We start from the raw sequence: 16,105 nt of genomic DNA, 5'->3' as shown, positions 1-16,105 counted from the left end.
CTGAGAACTTGTGGAAACGCTTCCTGGCCACGGGGTGGGGGGCGGCGGGCAGCCTGGGGGAGCGTAATTCCCACCTGCTTGCAGGCCGCACAACGAGGGAGAGACTGTCCGAGATTCTGGATTCTGGATCCAGCCTCGAACTGAGGATCTGGCCTGTTCTCGTGGACGTTGTCCTTGTGGGCGTCGTGTGCTCACACTGTGCCTTTGACCTGCCACTGGCCTGAGTCCAGATTTTATCCTTTAGAAGTGCCTGCATGTCCTGGGCCCCGCTCTCTGCCAGCCAGGCCCGTTGACACGTGACGCCTTCCTGCCACCATTTGTTTTCATCAGGAAGACGGAGCTCCCTCTCCACCCTCTGGGCCTCGAGATGCTGGCACAGCCCGCTGCCACTCACGCGGCAAGCCTGGATCCCATGGACGGGGCGACCCTGCTTGGCGGGGGGCGACCGCTGCGGGCACAGCAACTGCCCACAGTTTATCATTTTCTGCAACAACAACAAACGGCTGGGATTGTGTTAGGAATTATGTTTATTTTGTAGATTAATTGGAAAATATTGACATCTTAATATTTATTCTTTTGGCCCATGAAAATGGGATGTCCTTCCATTTATTTAGGTCTTTAATTTGTTTGGAAAATGTTTCATGGGGCGCCTGGGTGGGCGCCAGTGGGTTAAGCCTCTGCCTTCGGCTCAGGTCATGGTCTCAGGGTCCTGGGATCGAGCCCCGCATCGGGCTCTCTGCTCGGCAGGGAGCCTGCTTCCCCCTCTCTCTCTGCCTGCCTGTGATCTCTGTCTGTCAAATAAATAAAAAATCTTTTTTAGAAAGGTGTTTCATGATTTTCAGTGTAAAGTCTTGCACGATCCTTGTTACGTTTATTTCTGAGTGTCTTTTTCATGCTGTTGTGAATCAAAGTGGTTTCTTAATTTTGTTTTTGGACTGTTCGTTACGAGTATATAGAAATACAGTTGAGTTTTATATGTGAGTCTTACGTCCAGGACCTTTGCCAAACTCACTTGTCGGTTCGAGGGTGTGTGTGTCCGTGTGCCTTTGGGTCTTACACCTACAGGGCTGTGTTGTCTGCAAATTGAGACCATTTCACTTCTTCATCCCCAAAGTACTATAAAATGCCTTTTATTTTTCTCATTTCCTAAGTGTTTTGCCTACTGTCAACTAGACGTGTTGAGAGCACATATTCTTGTCTTATCCCTGATCTTCGGGGAAAAGCGTTTAGTGTTCCAGCATTTCCATGCAGCATCAGCGGTGGGGCTTTGCAGATGCCCTTTAACAGGTCACGAGGGGCCCGTCTAGTCCCAGGTGGACGAGTTCTGTCATGCAAAGGCGCTGAGTTTTGTCAAATGCTTGTTCTGCATCTGTTGAGGTGGTCGTGTGGTTTCATCCTTCGTCTACGAATATGGCATGTCACATCGCCCGAGTCTTCGTGTGTCGAACCAACCTTGCCGTCCTGGGGTAAACTCCACGTGGTCGTGCTGTAGAACCTTTTTCTGCAACAACGGACTCCGTTCACTCGCTCTTTGTTGAAGAGTTTTGCAGCTGTAACCTAGGGGCCCTGCCGCAGTTTTAGGGTATTTCTGACGGGCTTTGGATCCGGGCTGGTCGCACAGAATGAGTCAGGAAGTGCTCCCTGCCGCCGCCTGCATTTGTGGAAGACTGCGATGGGCGGGTGTCAGTTCGTGCAGCGTGGGACAGAGCTCGCTGACCCTCCGGACCTTTGCGTTTCTTTGTGGGACGTCATGGGCTTTGTGTTTCTGTTTTAAGTGCTCTCCCAGCCTCTCATGGGTCTGGCCGTAGCTGCTGCTGCTGCTTTAGTCGGCGTTCGATGTTCATGTCTTTGGAGGATCCCGTCCGGTTCTTTCTTGCCACAACTAAAAGCAACATGTTTACTTTTGTCTTCATGTGAAACTTTACCGTCTGTCAAAAGCAGGGGGCCTCCTCCTCGAGCACAGTCAGCGAGCGCTCACCCGGGATCAGGACCAGGACCCAGGTGGAGCCACTGATTCTTCTGGCCCCTCTTCCGCCATCCCCCGTATGGTGGGTCTGGCTGTAAAGTCCCTTGAACGTCTGTTCCTACAGAGAAGAGCAAATTCTTTTGTCACTTTCTGAATTACATTTTGTGGAAAACAAATTGTACGTTGTTTGTGACGAGCTGTTATTTTCTGGTATTTGCTTCTAGGTTTTTACCTCCAATGGCCCGACTGTGATTATGCCCACCTGGTTCTGCTCTCGAGCATGGTTTTCCCACGTGGGCCCATTTGATGAAGGCGGGCAGGTGAGTGTGGGCCCTTGTGGATCCCCTCCTTTGGGGTCAGGGGAGGTGCCGTCATCCCCTGGGTGTCAGTCCCCCAGCCCTACCCACTTGTGGGTACTGTGCTCCCTCCGGGGACCCAGGGCTTCAGAAACATCTTCTGTAAAGGCTTGTCCAGCAGCTGGCTGGGCTGAGCTTCTCCGAGGGCGTCTGGGGCCCTGGCACCCGCCGGGGATTTCTGTGTGAGGGCTGCAGGCACCCAGGCCCCAGGCCTCCTCATCCTGGTGTAAAGCTGTCAGCCATGCTGCCTCGGGTGACGGCAGGAGAGGGACAGGTGGCCCTGGGCATTCTGTCCAAACTAGGCTGGGCTCTTTCTCTAAACCCTCTCCTACCTGTGGGGCCCCACCTGCAGCGCACAGCCCACACTGAGCTCTAGCATGTGCCCCAGAAATGGAGACCCGACCTCTCGCCTGGGCTCCCTCGGCCCCACCCCACACCCCACAAACGGTCTTACAGTTAATGCTCCTACACCCAATTAGAAAGTTAAGTTTAGGGTCCGTTTGTTTATTTTCCCTTAAACTTCCCTTAAATGAGGCTTTGAGAACGTGAGGTCTGGTCTCCACAGTGGGGGGAGGTAGAGTGGGCGTGTGAAGGGCTCATCAGGCCTTCGCTGTTGGACTTGGATGAGGCCCCATATCCAGCAGCCCCACCAGCTGCTGGGCTGGGGGCAGGAGGGAGCCTGGACGCACAGAGGCAGCAGAGGGTCTGGGCCACAGCGTTCTGGAGACCCCGGGCTGGGAGGCAGGGGCAGCGACTCAGGCCTTGGAATCTTGGCCACTGTCCTGCTGTGAGCCCTTTCTGCTCTGAGCCTGCTTCCCTCCTGTCGACATCAGGGCCAGCCCATGGACCCTCAGCTCAGGGCCAAGTCCAGCCCCATCCTGACCCCACCCAGCCTCCCTCCTTGCCTGTCATTTTGGAGGGAGAGGCCTCCACTGCCCCCCCATGCTGGACCGAGTCCCTCACAGCTGCCCAGACTCAGCCTCCAGGAGGAGAGCCGTTCTCACACATCCACCAGCCAGAGCCCCCAGGGGACCGGCCAGCAGCATCTGCAGTGGGACGGGAATCGGGCCTGCCCCAAGCCGGTCTCCCCGCCGTGCAGGCTGCCATCAGCAGCACCTCGTGTTCCCAGGGTTGGCCTGAGCAGGGAGCACGTACGCCACCATCCGCTGTGCTCCTCCTGGCCCTGGCCTGGCCACCCCTCGCAGGCACGTGGGTCCGTACGGACTGGCCTTCCCGTCTCACCCCTGCTGGGACGGGAGACCAGGTCGCATTGCCACGGACATGTGCTGACTCGTGGTCTTAGGGCGTTGGGCACCATCCCTGTTCTCCTGCTTCTCCCCCAAATCCATACAATGGAGAGAACTTGTACGCATGTGGCACGATCCTGCCCCAGGGCCCCCAGTCCCAGGGGCCTCAGCTCCACCAGGGGCAACAGGCGCCGTGGCCGGAGAGATGGCACAGCTAAGTTCTCCCTGATGGTGCGACGGCAGCCTGGTGGAGGGACGCCCCAGCAGGTCTCCCCTCTTCCGGCCGGTGCTGCGGAAAGCCACTGTTCTTGCTGGACCCTGAATCCATGCTGTCACGTTCTTCTGTAGAAAATAGCCCAGAAACCGTCATCAGGAGACATTCCCTGGGAAACCTTGATCTAAAGATCTGACACACCCTAACTCGCAGCCCTGAGCAGTCTCAGAATTCAAAGTATGTCAGGACTTTCAGCTCAAAGTAATTCTTCCTGGAGAAGAAGCCCCTGGGGCAAAAGAAAGCCCATGCATCCCTTTGTATAGGGGCTCAGCGACTAGAGGTCAGAGATCAGAGATCAGGGACCGAAATCAGAGTTCAGGGACCAGGGACCAGAGATTGAGGACCAGGGATCAGAGATCAGAGTTATGGGACTATGGATCAGGGACCAGAGATCATTATTTCAGGCACTAGGGATCAGAAATCAGAGACCAGGTATCAGAGATTGGGGATCAGGAAGAAGGGGTCAGGGGCCAGGCCTAGATCTGTGTTGGGGCTGGGGCGTCAGGAGGCAGATCACAGACGGCAGCAAAGCCACCACCAGGAGGAGGACATCAGGTGTTTGCATCGTTCTTTGATGCCATTCCCAGAGAAACCGGTTGAGCTGAAGTTGTTCAGGGAGCGGGCTCCCAGGGGAGCACAGCTGCCCTGAGAACCGGACGTTGGGGACTCACCCTCAGGTGATTCTCCTTGGGCCTCGGTGAAGAGCCAGGGTCTGCCCAGGGCTGAGAGCCTGTGGTTCCTCCTCTGTGGAAAGAAGGGCGAGTGGCCGAAGCAGCGGGAAGCAGTGCAGGTGCTGAACAACGGAGCAGGGGACCCGGGTGCCGACTGGTGACTCTGCGAGTGTGCTGGGGCCGGGGGCACGGAGACGGGGGTGAGCTGGACCGGGCAAGGCAGACAGCTTTTTAATCAGGAAAGGCACTAGCAGAGGCGGCTCGTGGGGCGTGGGAGTCTGAGGTTTGGAGGTGGCTACAGGCATGGCCCAGGACCGCGTCCAGCCGCGGTGAGCAGCCTTGGTGCCAGGCTCGGGGATCCGAATGCCCCCAGGAGGCCCTTTTGCGAAGAGTAACAGAAGGGCTCTTGTTGGTTCTGAGCTGGCCTGGGCGGGAAGGCCCGGAGAAGGCTCGTCACTGCCCCAGGGGGACCGGAGGCCCAGAGGGGCCACGCGGCAGATGCTTTTCCGATGTGCTTTTTCTGTCCGACGGGAAGAGCCAAGGGGAGGCCGCCCGCCCTCCCCTCCCCGCGCAGCCCCAGAGTCCCCGCGGTGGCTGAGACTTCCCGTGTTCGTGTGCGTTTCCCAGATGACTGAGGGTGCCGATTGGCCATTCATTTCACGACGTGTCCAGATCCGTTGCCCACTTCCCGGTGGGCGGTGTTGGCGTTGTCAGGGGGTCAGTGTTCTCTGCCAGGTACCGGCTCGTGGAGGTTTCCTCCCGTCGCAGTTTCTGTGTTCTGGGATCTCCTCCCGTCCACTTGCCTGCCCCTCCCAAGTTCTGTCCTGTGGACGTCGGGACAGTGAGGCCGCGGCTTCCACCCTGGGTTTGTCTGCTTTGTCCCTGCCCTGTGGTGCCGCTCAGGACACCAGCCTGTGCCTGGAGTCAAGTCTCCTGGCGACGTCAGTGACGAGGCCCCTGCACTGCCGGCTCCACTGGCGGCCGCACCCCTAGTGCCATGCTGTGGACAGCCGGGGAGGTGAGCGAGAGCCAGACCCCTCCGCACCTTGACGTCCGCTGCAGAATCGAGGAGAGTCCAGGGAGCAGACCCGGCGTCTGGCATCCAGCTTCCGTGGTCGAGGCTGAGCACGGCCGCCCACCGGGCCAGTGGGAGGCTGGAGGCTGAGTTCTCACAAGCCAGGGAAACCCCCAAGAACGCTCTCGGGCCTGCAGAGAGAGACCCCGTCAGTGGGGAGGGCTGGTCCTCGGGCTGCCGGCCACACAAGACGGTGACACCGGGGGCTTTGGCTGTCCCTCCGGCCCCCACTTCTTCCCACAGTGCCTCCCGCCTTGACGTGAGCTCCACGTGCTCGGCGGCCGGGCCGAAAGTAGCGCACACGCGGGACGCGTCGGCCCCGGGTGGGTCTTGTCAAAAACGCCAGCGGTGGATGACACGTCTTTTGTGCCCTGCAGGGTGTGCCCGAGGACCTGCTGTTCTTCTACGACCACCTCAGGAAGGGCGGCGGGGTCGTCCGCGTGGACCAGAGCCTCCTCCTCTACCGCTACCTCCCAGATGCCGCCACCCACTCCATCCTCGAGTATGTGGGCCCCGGGGCTCCAGACGTGGTGTGGGGGCCGCTGAGGGCGTGGGCTGCCGAAGCTGGTCCCCGGGGTCAGGTCTCTCGCACGAGGCAGGGAATCTGGGCGCAGGGCCGGGCCGGGCGTGCAGAGCCTGTGGCCTTCGCGGGGGGCGGGGGGCTGTCTCGGGGCCTGTGGGCTCCCAGGACAGAGGCTGCAGGTCTGTCTGCTTTTCTGTGGCAAGAGAACCCACACGTAGGTGTTCTTGGAAGTCTTGCTCTCTGCTGCCGGGAGGGGACGAGAGCCCCGAAGTGTGCCAGGCACGCGTCTGACTTGCTTACTGCTGGCACAGCCCTCTCTGCCCCCACTGAGGGGCCCTGTCGCTCCCTCTGTCCCTCCCCTGCCGGCCCGCATGTCCCCAGGGGCCGGTGTGCACCTGGGGCGCGCTGCTGGGGCGGCGGGTGTGCAACACGGAGGAAGGGTGTTGTGTCTTCAGTTTGTGTGTGCGTGTCACGTGTTGGTCACCATGAGAAACGTGTCCCCTTGGTGCCTTGCTGTTGTGACACTGCTTGCTTTTGGGGACGGGGGAGGGGTGCACATTCATCTTTCGGAGGTGGGGTTGGCTGTGCTTCCTTGGAGGGCGTGACCCCTCAGGAGTCTGGGGCAGCCTCCATTTGGGGGAGCTCTGACGTCCGCCTCCACTGTTCCGTGCAGCGTCATCTCAGGGTCCCAGGTGGCTTCAGGAGATCCTTGGGCATTTGCACGTGTGTTGAAATTCAGCTTCTTTGTTTTCAGCTGAAGAACTTGATTTTGGTTATTTACTGTTAAGTCCGCACTTCTCCACGGTAGCTTTACTGGACCTCCGTTCTTTGGGTCTGCTGTCACACAGCTGACTCCGTGCAAGTGTGATCTGCACCACGGGGTAGAGGTCACGTCACAGGAGGACAGAGCAGTCCCTGATGTGTGCTGTGTGTCTCATCAGTCTCTAAGCCCATGAACAAAACCAGACAGAAGCAGGCAAATGACAGATTACCTCCACAGTTCCAGTTGGAGGTTTTTGGGCCCGTCTCAGTGACTGAGAGAAGCAGGGAATCCTGCAAGGTGCAGAGGACTGGAATTAGCCCCTCGGCCCGACCGGCATTTACAGAATGTGACACTCAGCTGTAGAACGTGTTCCTTTAAGGTGCAAGACCGACAGCTCTGGATCCATTTCAAATGATTAAAATCACACAAGGTGTATTTTATAACCACATAGAATTAAATTAGAAGTCATTCACACATCTTAAAAAATCCAAAATATTTGGAAATTAAGCAACCAAGGGAAAAAATTAGAAAGGAAATCAGAAAAAAATTTAATTTGATGAAATTAAAATGGTATGTCAAAATTTGTGAAATTCACTAAAGCACATAATCTATACACTTGCAACAAACAACTGAAAAAAAAAACACAATTAAGAAACATGTATTATGGGGGCGCCTGGGTGGCTTAGTGGGTTAAAGCCTCTGCCTTCAGCTTAGGTCATAGTCTCAGAGTCCTGGGATCGAGCCCCGCGTCGGGCTCTCTGCTCAGCGGGGAGTCTGTTTCCCCCCCCCCACCCTCTGCCTGCCTCTCTGCCCACTTGTGATCTCTGTCAAATAAATACATAAAATCTTAAAAAAAAAAAAAAAAACATGTATTATGGCACCAAAAAAAAATACTTGTGGGTAAACGTGAGAAGATGTGTATGTCCTCTGGAAAGTACAAGCAAGCGCAGAAGGAAATTAAAGAAAACTTCTTTGCAGAAATTGATAACCTGATTCTAAAATTCACGTGCAAAATTAAAGGACCCAGAATGGCCTCAACAACCTCGAAAAGAGTAAACTTTGGGGACGCACAGGGCCCAGGAAACCGCAACAGCATCAGGAGAGACCATGGAATGGAGAATCGAGAAATACGTTGAAAATTATACAATAGATTGATTTTCAACAATGTCTCCAAAGGCGTTTAATGGAAAAAGAAGGTATTTTCCACCAGCGGAAGCACCGGATGTTCACGTGGGCAGAGAAGAGGGAAGGGCGAGAGTCTCGTGCCGTGTGCAAAAGACTCCTCCGGTGGGGCCTCGGGCATGAGCCTGGAAACCTAGAAACAGCTGGGATCGGAAGTTTCTAGAGGGGCGCAGGCAGCACCTTCACCATTTCGGGATCAGCAAAAACTTACAGCGAGGACATGAGAATCATTACCCATTGACAAAGTCATGAAGTGAGCTTTACCAGAATTAAAACCACTGGTTCCTAAAAAGACACCATTGGAACATGAGTGGCAGACGAGCGGGAACGTTCACAGCCTGTGTCTGAGGGAGAAGCGAGTGGGAGGCGCGTGAAGAACCCCAGCAGCAAAGACGTCCCATATAAACAACAGAAACCCGCCGGACACCTGCCAGGACGGCTAACGTTAACGTCTGCCGACCCCAAGTGGCGGCAAGGGCGTGGATCTGGCAGAGAGGCCGCACGCTGGTCTCGGGAGTGTCCGTGGAACACCCTGTCTGGAAAACTGGCACTTTTCTTATCAATGAAACTAATATCCCTGTGACCTAGCGATTCCGTGTCTCGGTGCTTAATGTAAAAGAGGTGGGAGCCGTGTTCAGCCGCTGTTCGCCTTGCCGGGAACCGGCAACCACCCGGATGCCCATCAGGAAGCGCGTGGCGGTCGTGGCGGACGGCGCTCAGCCTCGAGGGGGAGGAAGCCGACTGCTGCTGCAGGAACGGATTCGCGTCACCGCAAAACGCTTGCTGGGGAAGGCACGGGGCGTGCGCAGCGTGGGATTCCGCTTACAGGAAGCACTGCGACAGCCGGGCTTAGTCTCTGCTGTCCCTAAGGACAGCCAGTCCGCAGAGGAGTTCCAGCTGGTGCCCCTAACAGAAATTAGAACGAGTGCTTGGCGATAGTAATTAGAACCAGGGAGAAATTAGACCCGTGAGGCGTGCACCACGGGATCTCCTCTGTCCCCATCATGAATGTTCCTGTCTGTGTGTTCTCACGTTAGGTTCCCTAAGACAAACCGAGGGGATCTCACTGTAGGACTCGGAGGGGGCCTGTGGTGTGGCAGGAGCCTGCGTGTCCCGGAAGCACCAGGCCACAGGCAACTGGGCTTTGTCCCCACAAGTCGTCACCTTGTTTGCAGGAGATCAAGCTCTTTTATGTTGAGAGCTTGCTTGCTTTTTCTGCAGCGTGAGGCTTTGCCACCCACAACACGAAAGAGGTGATCTCATGCAGTTTCTGTATTGGATTAAAATCTTTGCGCCGTGAGTGGCAAAACCTCACGGGGTAATAACGAGCTTTAATTACAGCCTCAGGCTTGTTGAGAGTCAAATTTCTTCAAACTCGCTGCCCAGAAGGCCTCCGGTGAAAGCGCTCCGGGTTGTTCTTTCTTCTGTTTTAAACCGAGAACGGTCAGCACGTCCGTCGCTCCTTCTGAGAGACGGGGGCCTCCCGACGCGAGGCCTGACACCTCCCACGCCCGCCGCCTGTCCCGGCCCCACGGCCGAGGCCCGCGCTGTCCGTGGCATTCGTCGCCACACCCGGTTCCTGAGACGTCGCCCTGTCAGGGCTCCCCGAACACCACGCACTACCTGTTGAAAAGCCTTGTTTGTGTCCGTGGTGGCCTGTCCCGGAAAACCGCTGCTCTGTGCAGCCTCCCGGCTGCCCTCCCCGCGTGACCGCAGGTGCCACCTGCTCCCGCGGCCTCTGGGCCGTCCTGCCTGGGGCGAAGTCCCCCCTCCCCCGGGCCAGCACCGTCCCCTCCTCACTCCACCGCCAGGGGCTGGGGTGCAGGGGCACATTTGGAAAGGCTGGTCTGTGGGTTCAGGGAAGCCGCTCTGCTCGCCACAGCCCCTGCGGGGGGACATGGCGGCCCCACGACGAGTAAGGACAGATAGTCGAAGGAGTGATGGACGTGCTGACCGTTCTCGGTTTAAAACAGAAGAACGACCGGGAGCGCTTTCACCGGAGGCCTTCTGGGCAGCGAGCCTGAGGCTGTAATTAAAGCTCGTTCTTACCCCGTGAGGTTTTGCCACTCACGGCGCCAAGATTTTAATCCAATACAGAAACTACATGAGCTGGTAAGAGTGAGGATTCTTCCCGGGGGAGTAAGAACCGACCAGCACCGGGAAAGACGGCCCTCCCGGGCGGGAAGGGCTCCGTGGCCGTCCTCTGCTGCGTGGGCGCACGGTCACCGGCGTCTCCAGACCAGGACCCGCGCCGCACGCGGGGGAGCAGGGACTGTTGGAAGGGAAGGGACGGGACGCTGTGCTGACAGAACTTCGTCACGGGGACGGAGGGGGAGCCGCTGCCGAGAGCCGCATGTGGCCCCGCGTCCCCCTCGGCTGGCGGGGACCCCGGCCGGACCCCGCACAGCGCTTGCTGACGCCGGCCGTCCCGGAAGGGCGGAAGCGTTGGACACGGCTTCACCCGTAGCTCCCTGTGCCTTCCTCGGCCTCAGGCCTCCTCACGGAGCAGGCCTCGCGCACGGTCGCTGGTCCTTTGTCCTTCAGCTCCTTCCACGTCCTGGATGTGGCCGTGCGGGTGGCGAGCGGCATGGGCTGGACGGTCCGGAGCTTGTGCGGGGCTCGGGAAGCGCTGCGGGGCCGGGACCGGGGAGCCGCTCGCCCACCAGCCCCAGCGCGGCCTCGGCGCCGGTGTCGGAACGCCTGCCGGCCCCTTGGCCGGCGCCACCGCGTCCGTGGCCTCCGGGTGCCCCGCCAGGCCCCGGCCCCCCCGGAGGAACGGTTCCCTGAGGTGCCTGGGAACGGCCACAGGTCACTGGGTTCGGTGCCGCCGGGTGTGGCCGATTCTGCGCGATGGCGGCCGCCCCGTGTGCTGTGTCGTCTCTGGGAGACACGTCGGGGTCGGGTTTGGGCCGCTGCCCCTGGAGAAGTTCCACCCTTCCTCCAGCTTGTTGTAAAGACTTGTTTCTCTGAGACAGAGCACAAGCGGGCGGGGGGAGAGGGAAGGGAAGGCCTGAAGCAGAGACCCCGCAGGCCCCACAGGGGGAGCCATCGCGTGACCCTGAGATCGTGACCGGAGCGGAAACCAAGAGTCAGACCCTCAACTGACCGAGCCACCCAGGCGCCCCGACCCTCCAGATTCTTAAGCGATGCTTTCCTGCCTGCGATCCAGGCCCTTTCTGTGCGCGTGAAATGTGCACATTAAGCAGGAACGGCAGAGCGTGCCGGCCTCTGTGGGGCGCGCGGAGGCACCCCGCAGGGGCCAGGCCTCCACGTCTGCTCAGAGCAAGGGGCCCATGGAGGGGTCCCCGCCCGGAGAGGACCCGCTGGCGGTCCGGCCGTTTCTGCACGAAACGGCTCACCCGAGCTCACTGGACGTGGGGGCGGCTGCCTCCCCATCGGGCTCCCCGGGGTCTGTGCCTGGCGGCCCTCAAGGCCCGAGTCCGTGGACGTGGTAAGGGCACATCCTGGGGTCCACGTGGGGCTGGGGAGGGGGGCAGCGCGACCCTGCTTGGTTCGTTCACTCGCCCGGCCGGCGCCTCGCGAGCTCTGGAGAGAAGGGGCCCCGCAGGGCTGGGAGCGGCTCGGGGCCCCGCGCGTCTGCTTCACCCGCCCCGTTTCCCCGCCAGGAGCACCATCTGGACCCACCGCGTCCGCTTCCTGGAAGAGCGGGTCCTGCTGCACTGGGCCGCTTTCACCATCTGGAACGCGGGCAGGCAGGGCCGCCGGCTTTACCGCAGCCTGACAGCTGAGGCGCGACGCAAGGTGGGCCGCCAACCCCCGACCTCCTCCATCCCGCCCAGCAGCTCCGTCCCCCCGTCTCCCATCCCTGAGGCTGGTGTCCTGTGCGCCCCCCCAGGTGGTTGCCTTCTGTGACGTGGACGAGAACAAGATCAGGAAAGGCTTCTACTGCCACGAGGACTCTCAGGTGTGTGGGCCCAGGGCCCCAGGGAAGGGCCTCGTCCCACATGGGTTGTCCGCACCAGCCCAGCTCTGACCCGGGCTGTGTGGAGCAGCCGTTGCCCAGAGCCTTCCTCCTTGGGGAAGGCCACCGGGGCCAGCAGCGGTGGCCCCATTTGCTGGGGATCTCGGAACCCAGAATGGCCCGTGTCCCCGCCCCCGGCCCAGGTCTGTCTGCTTTGCACCTCGGAGCTGGGTAGGGGTGCGGGGTCAGTCCAGGTGCCCCGTCAGCGTGCAGATCCAGCAGGGCAGGGCGACCTGTGGGACTAGCGTGGACCTCAGCCCACGAGACCTCTTGTTCTCAGGAAAGGCCTAAGCCTCGTGTTCCGGTCCTGCATTTCCGAGCTGCCCGACCCCCCTTCGTCATCTGTGTGAAGCTGGTAAGTGACCCCACTGCCACAGTGGCGTCAGGCGATGACCGTGCGGCTGCTCCAGGCCCCCAGTTGTGGGATCACGGACGTCTGACGCGCGGCCAGATGTCCATGTCCTTGGTTTGGGCCACCTGTGTCGAGCTGTGGGCTACGAGGGGAGGTGGCCATCGCCGCTCACGGGGCGCCGCCCAGGGTGCCAGAAGAGGCTGCCACGGTGCCTCACAAAACGGGCTGCGTTTCCGGAAAAGCAGCATTTGGGGGGAACTTGCTAAGTGCCAGACTCGAGGCCCATTCCAGGGGCTCCTCAGAGGCTCTGGCCGAGACGAGGGTCTGTGGCAGGTAGAAGCGTGGCTGAGACGCACCTCTGACCGAGCACCGTGGGCCCGTCTCCAGGGCCGTCCTGAGACTTTTTACCTCCCGTGAGGTCACGGGTGTAGGGCAGTCACGTGGGCAGCTCTCGGCCCCCCTGGGGACCGCAGTCTCCCTGCCCGAGTCAGGCTGGCCCATGTGGCTGGATGACTGCATTCACTCCCTCCCAAGTACCATCCCATCGTCCGTGGGCCCTGGTCATTCCCGGCCCGGCAACAAGGTAGGCGAAGCCGTGACATTCCTGTGATGTCGGAGCAGTTGGGAAGGGTCCCCGAAGGTGCCCTCTGTGCACGCACCTTCCTGAGGCTAGACCAGGGCTCATTCGGGAGGTGCCCTCGGTCCTAGCCTTGCTGGTTTCTGGCTGCGCACACTGGTCGGTCCGTCCTCGGTCGGAGCGGCAGGTGTTTTCTCCCACGTGAGACTTGCCTTTTTACAGATTCTTCCAGGAAAAGCTATTTCCTTGTAAAAAATTTTATTTGAGAGAAAGAGCATGCACAAGTGGGCAGAGCGGCAGGCAGAGGGAGAAGCAGACTCCCCAGTCTGGCCAGGCGCCCAACATGGGACCTGGGATCATGACCTGAGTGTGTCCCCGTGCAGCCATCCCCGTGCAGCCTTCTCCGTGCGGCGTGTCCCCATGTGGCTCTCCCTGTGCAGCCATCCCCATGGAGAGTGTCCCCATATGGTCGTTCCTGTGCCGCGTGTCCCCGTGCTCTCCCCCGTGCAGGGACGGAGCCAAGGGAGGGGCAGGAAGGGATCTGTTCATCTCTCTTCAAGTCTGGGTTCAGGCCCCTGCAAAAGAAGCCTGAGTGGCCTGGGAGCCCTGGACAAGGCCCCAAGGAAAGCCGGTGTGTCCCAGAAACAGGTGGCGGAGAACTGCCGTGGGGTCATTTCCTGCCCTTAGTCCCCGTGTTAGCTGCCTTCTGCAGCGAGGGACCCAAGTTCGAGCTGGGAGGTGTGTAGGCCTCAGGGGACAGCCCCCCACCTCCTTCCCACTGGTGACCAGCGGGACACCGTGGTCAACTTTTCACGACGTCCCCATCCCCCAAGATCTCCCGCCCCTCCCCGCTTAACAGTTCATCGTGGACCACCGGGCAGGTAGCCACAGGCGACTCTGCCCCGGGCCCCCTTGGGAGGGCCTCTGGGGTCCCAGTGCAGGCTGGGAGAGGCCTGGACCAAGCCAGACATGCTGTCCCTCCCACAGGACCTCACTGGGGGTGCATTTGAGGACAACCTGAGGTCGCTTCACCTGCGGGAAGGCCAGGACTTCCTGCACTTCAGCTGACGGGCCCCGGCAGCCGCTCCAGGTAGGTGGGATCGGGGGCATGAGGGTCAGGTGGCCCACGGCCCTGAGGGGGAGCAGGCAAGGCAGGGCTGGCACCAAATGCGGGACAGACGCTCCTCCGTGGGAGGCTGGCCCTTCCCTGCAGGGCACGTGCGTGAGCGTGTTCGGAACCAGGACGCGGTCACAGTTGAGAGCCCACAGCCCGAGGGGCGCATCCCTGACCGTGTGGGTGGTGCGACGCTCCCCTGCCCCCCGGGGGCACCGCCATCCTCCCGTCTGTCGCGTCAGGAGCTTGTTGGCTCGAGCTCCTGACAGCCACGCGGCGAGGACGACGGCTGCTGGGTGCTCCGGTCCCGCCGTGGTGGATGTTTGAGTGTCAACATGGGGCAAACCCGGGCACGGTTCCTGGGTCTGACTCGGTCCCACGTGTGGAAGTACGGGGCGCCGACCGAGAACAGAGGCCGTGCGCCGTGAGCTCGCGGGGCAGGCCTGCGAGGATGTCCCACGAGGATGGCAGAGACTCAAGGGCCTGGAGGGGGGCTGCGGGGAGCCCAGGGCCGGCCTCGAGGCTGGTCAGGGGCACGTCTGGCTTCCTCTGGCGGGTCCTCGGTTGCAGGAGGCGAGTCAGGAAAGCGGGCAGTGAGCGACGGTGTCCTGGCTATCCCGGGCTGCTGGCTGCAGGGGTCACTGCCTGGTTCCCTGACCGGCCGCCGTGGGTTGTGGGCAGGGGTCATGTTTGTGGGTGTGCCGGCAGCTTGCGTCTCCCAGGCCCGGGAACCCCACTGCTCAACCCGCCAAGGGCAAACGCCATCAGCCGTGAGTGACTGTGGGTGGTCGTGGGCTCCCCTGTGCCTGCCCCAGGACCCCAGCAACAAGGCCACGGATATGCTGTGCCCTGAGTGACTCGAGCCAGACGCAGGGGTGGCCCTGCCGGCAGGAGCCCCACGTGAGGGCTCGCCCCAGCAGGGCAAGGCTCCCGAGTGGGCTCACGGTGGGGCTCGTGGGCGTCAGAATGAGAAGCAGGGTCTGCGCTCAAGTATAAGGCACAGAGGCAGCTGCTCCGAGGCAGGAGGACCAGGCGTCCCGCTCGGCGCTCGGGTCTTCTAGAAACGCGTTTGTGTTTACACTGAACACTTCTGGCCGCTCTTGTCCACTGCCAGATCCTGCTCGTGTCGTGTACCTGCCGCTTGCTCACTGTCCCCAGCACACGGAGGGGCCCCGCGGCGACAGCCTCCCTGCCCACAGTTCCTTCACCAGAGCAAGGGCTCCGAGTGGGGCGAATCCGCTCCCACAAGTCTAGCAGCACCTGGAGGTCATCTGCTCTGCGAGTGGGAAGGGGGTTGCTCCTGGCACCTGGGTCGTTGCTAAGGCCTGATTCAGCCCAGGGCGCCTGAGTGCTCGGGTGAGCGTCCGACTCTTGGCTTCAGCTCTGGCCGTGATCTCTGGGTGGGGAGATCAAGCCCCACGTCGGGCTCTGCTCAGCCTGGAGTCTGCCCCTCCCCCTCCAAAGAGCCCCAGAATTACTCAGCCCCAAGGCTAAACGCCTAGCTGTGCACTCGAGGCTTGTGTCACCTGGATGTGATGGTTTCCCCGCGCCCACGGCTCTGCCCAGCGGCCGCCCCTCTCCCCTGCTCCGCACCAGGCGCTGTGGTTGGGGGGTGGGCAGGGCGGCAGCCACGTGGGTCTGCAGGCTCCGGTATCTGGGGACGAGCCCCCATGAGACCTCCATACACACTGGGCCGACTCTTCCTGGGGCCTCTTTTCTATTTTTCTGGGTAATTTCTTGGGCTTGTGTCTAGTTGGTTGTCTAAACCTATCTGGGTAGTTTTTAACTCTTTCAAAAACAAATGTTTTGTGGCTGATATTACCAACATCTCAGTTTTGGGGTCTGCTTCTATTACGTCTGGCTAGTGACTCCCCATTTGTGTATTTTGTGACATTTCTGGAACAAGAGTTTGGGTTCTTTCCAGCCTCTCCGTACAGATGAACGCGCACTCTTCCGGGGAGATTCTGTCGGCCGCTTCTGCCCGCTGTCTGGGAGCACCACTGGCGGCGGGGGGGTGGGGGGG

At 60.3% G+C, this 16,105-nt stretch overlaps 1 protein-coding gene across 1 annotated transcript in view; it reads left to right on the top strand.

The window, feature by feature from the left end:
• Window positions 1–16,105, top strand: part of B3GNTL1 (UDP-GlcNAc:betaGal beta-1,3-N-acetylglucosaminyltransferase like 1) — an 80,688-nt gene that overhangs the window by 63,575 nt on the left and 1,008 nt on the right. The window contains exons 7-12 of the mRNA XM_080825588.1: window positions 2,191–2,286; window positions 5,967–6,091; window positions 11,684–11,819; window positions 11,914–11,982; window positions 12,320–12,394; window positions 13,956–14,058. Of these exons, the coding sequence (XP_080681714.1) occupies window positions 2,191–2,286; window positions 5,967–6,091; window positions 11,684–11,819; window positions 11,914–11,982; window positions 12,320–12,394; window positions 13,956–14,036 (582 nt within the window). The 3' untranslated portion in view covers window positions 14,037–14,058. The remainder of the gene's footprint in view (window positions 1–2,190; window positions 2,287–5,966; window positions 6,092–11,683; window positions 11,820–11,913; window positions 11,983–12,319; window positions 12,395–13,955; window positions 14,059–16,105) is intronic.

The sequence above is a fragment of the Martes martes genome (assembly GCF_963455335.1).
Source record: "Martes martes genome assembly, chromosome: 16".
NCBI classification, from domain to species: Eukaryota; Metazoa; Chordata; class Mammalia; order Carnivora; family Mustelidae; genus Martes; species Martes martes.
This window is presented reverse-complemented; position numbering and strand designations above follow the sequence as displayed.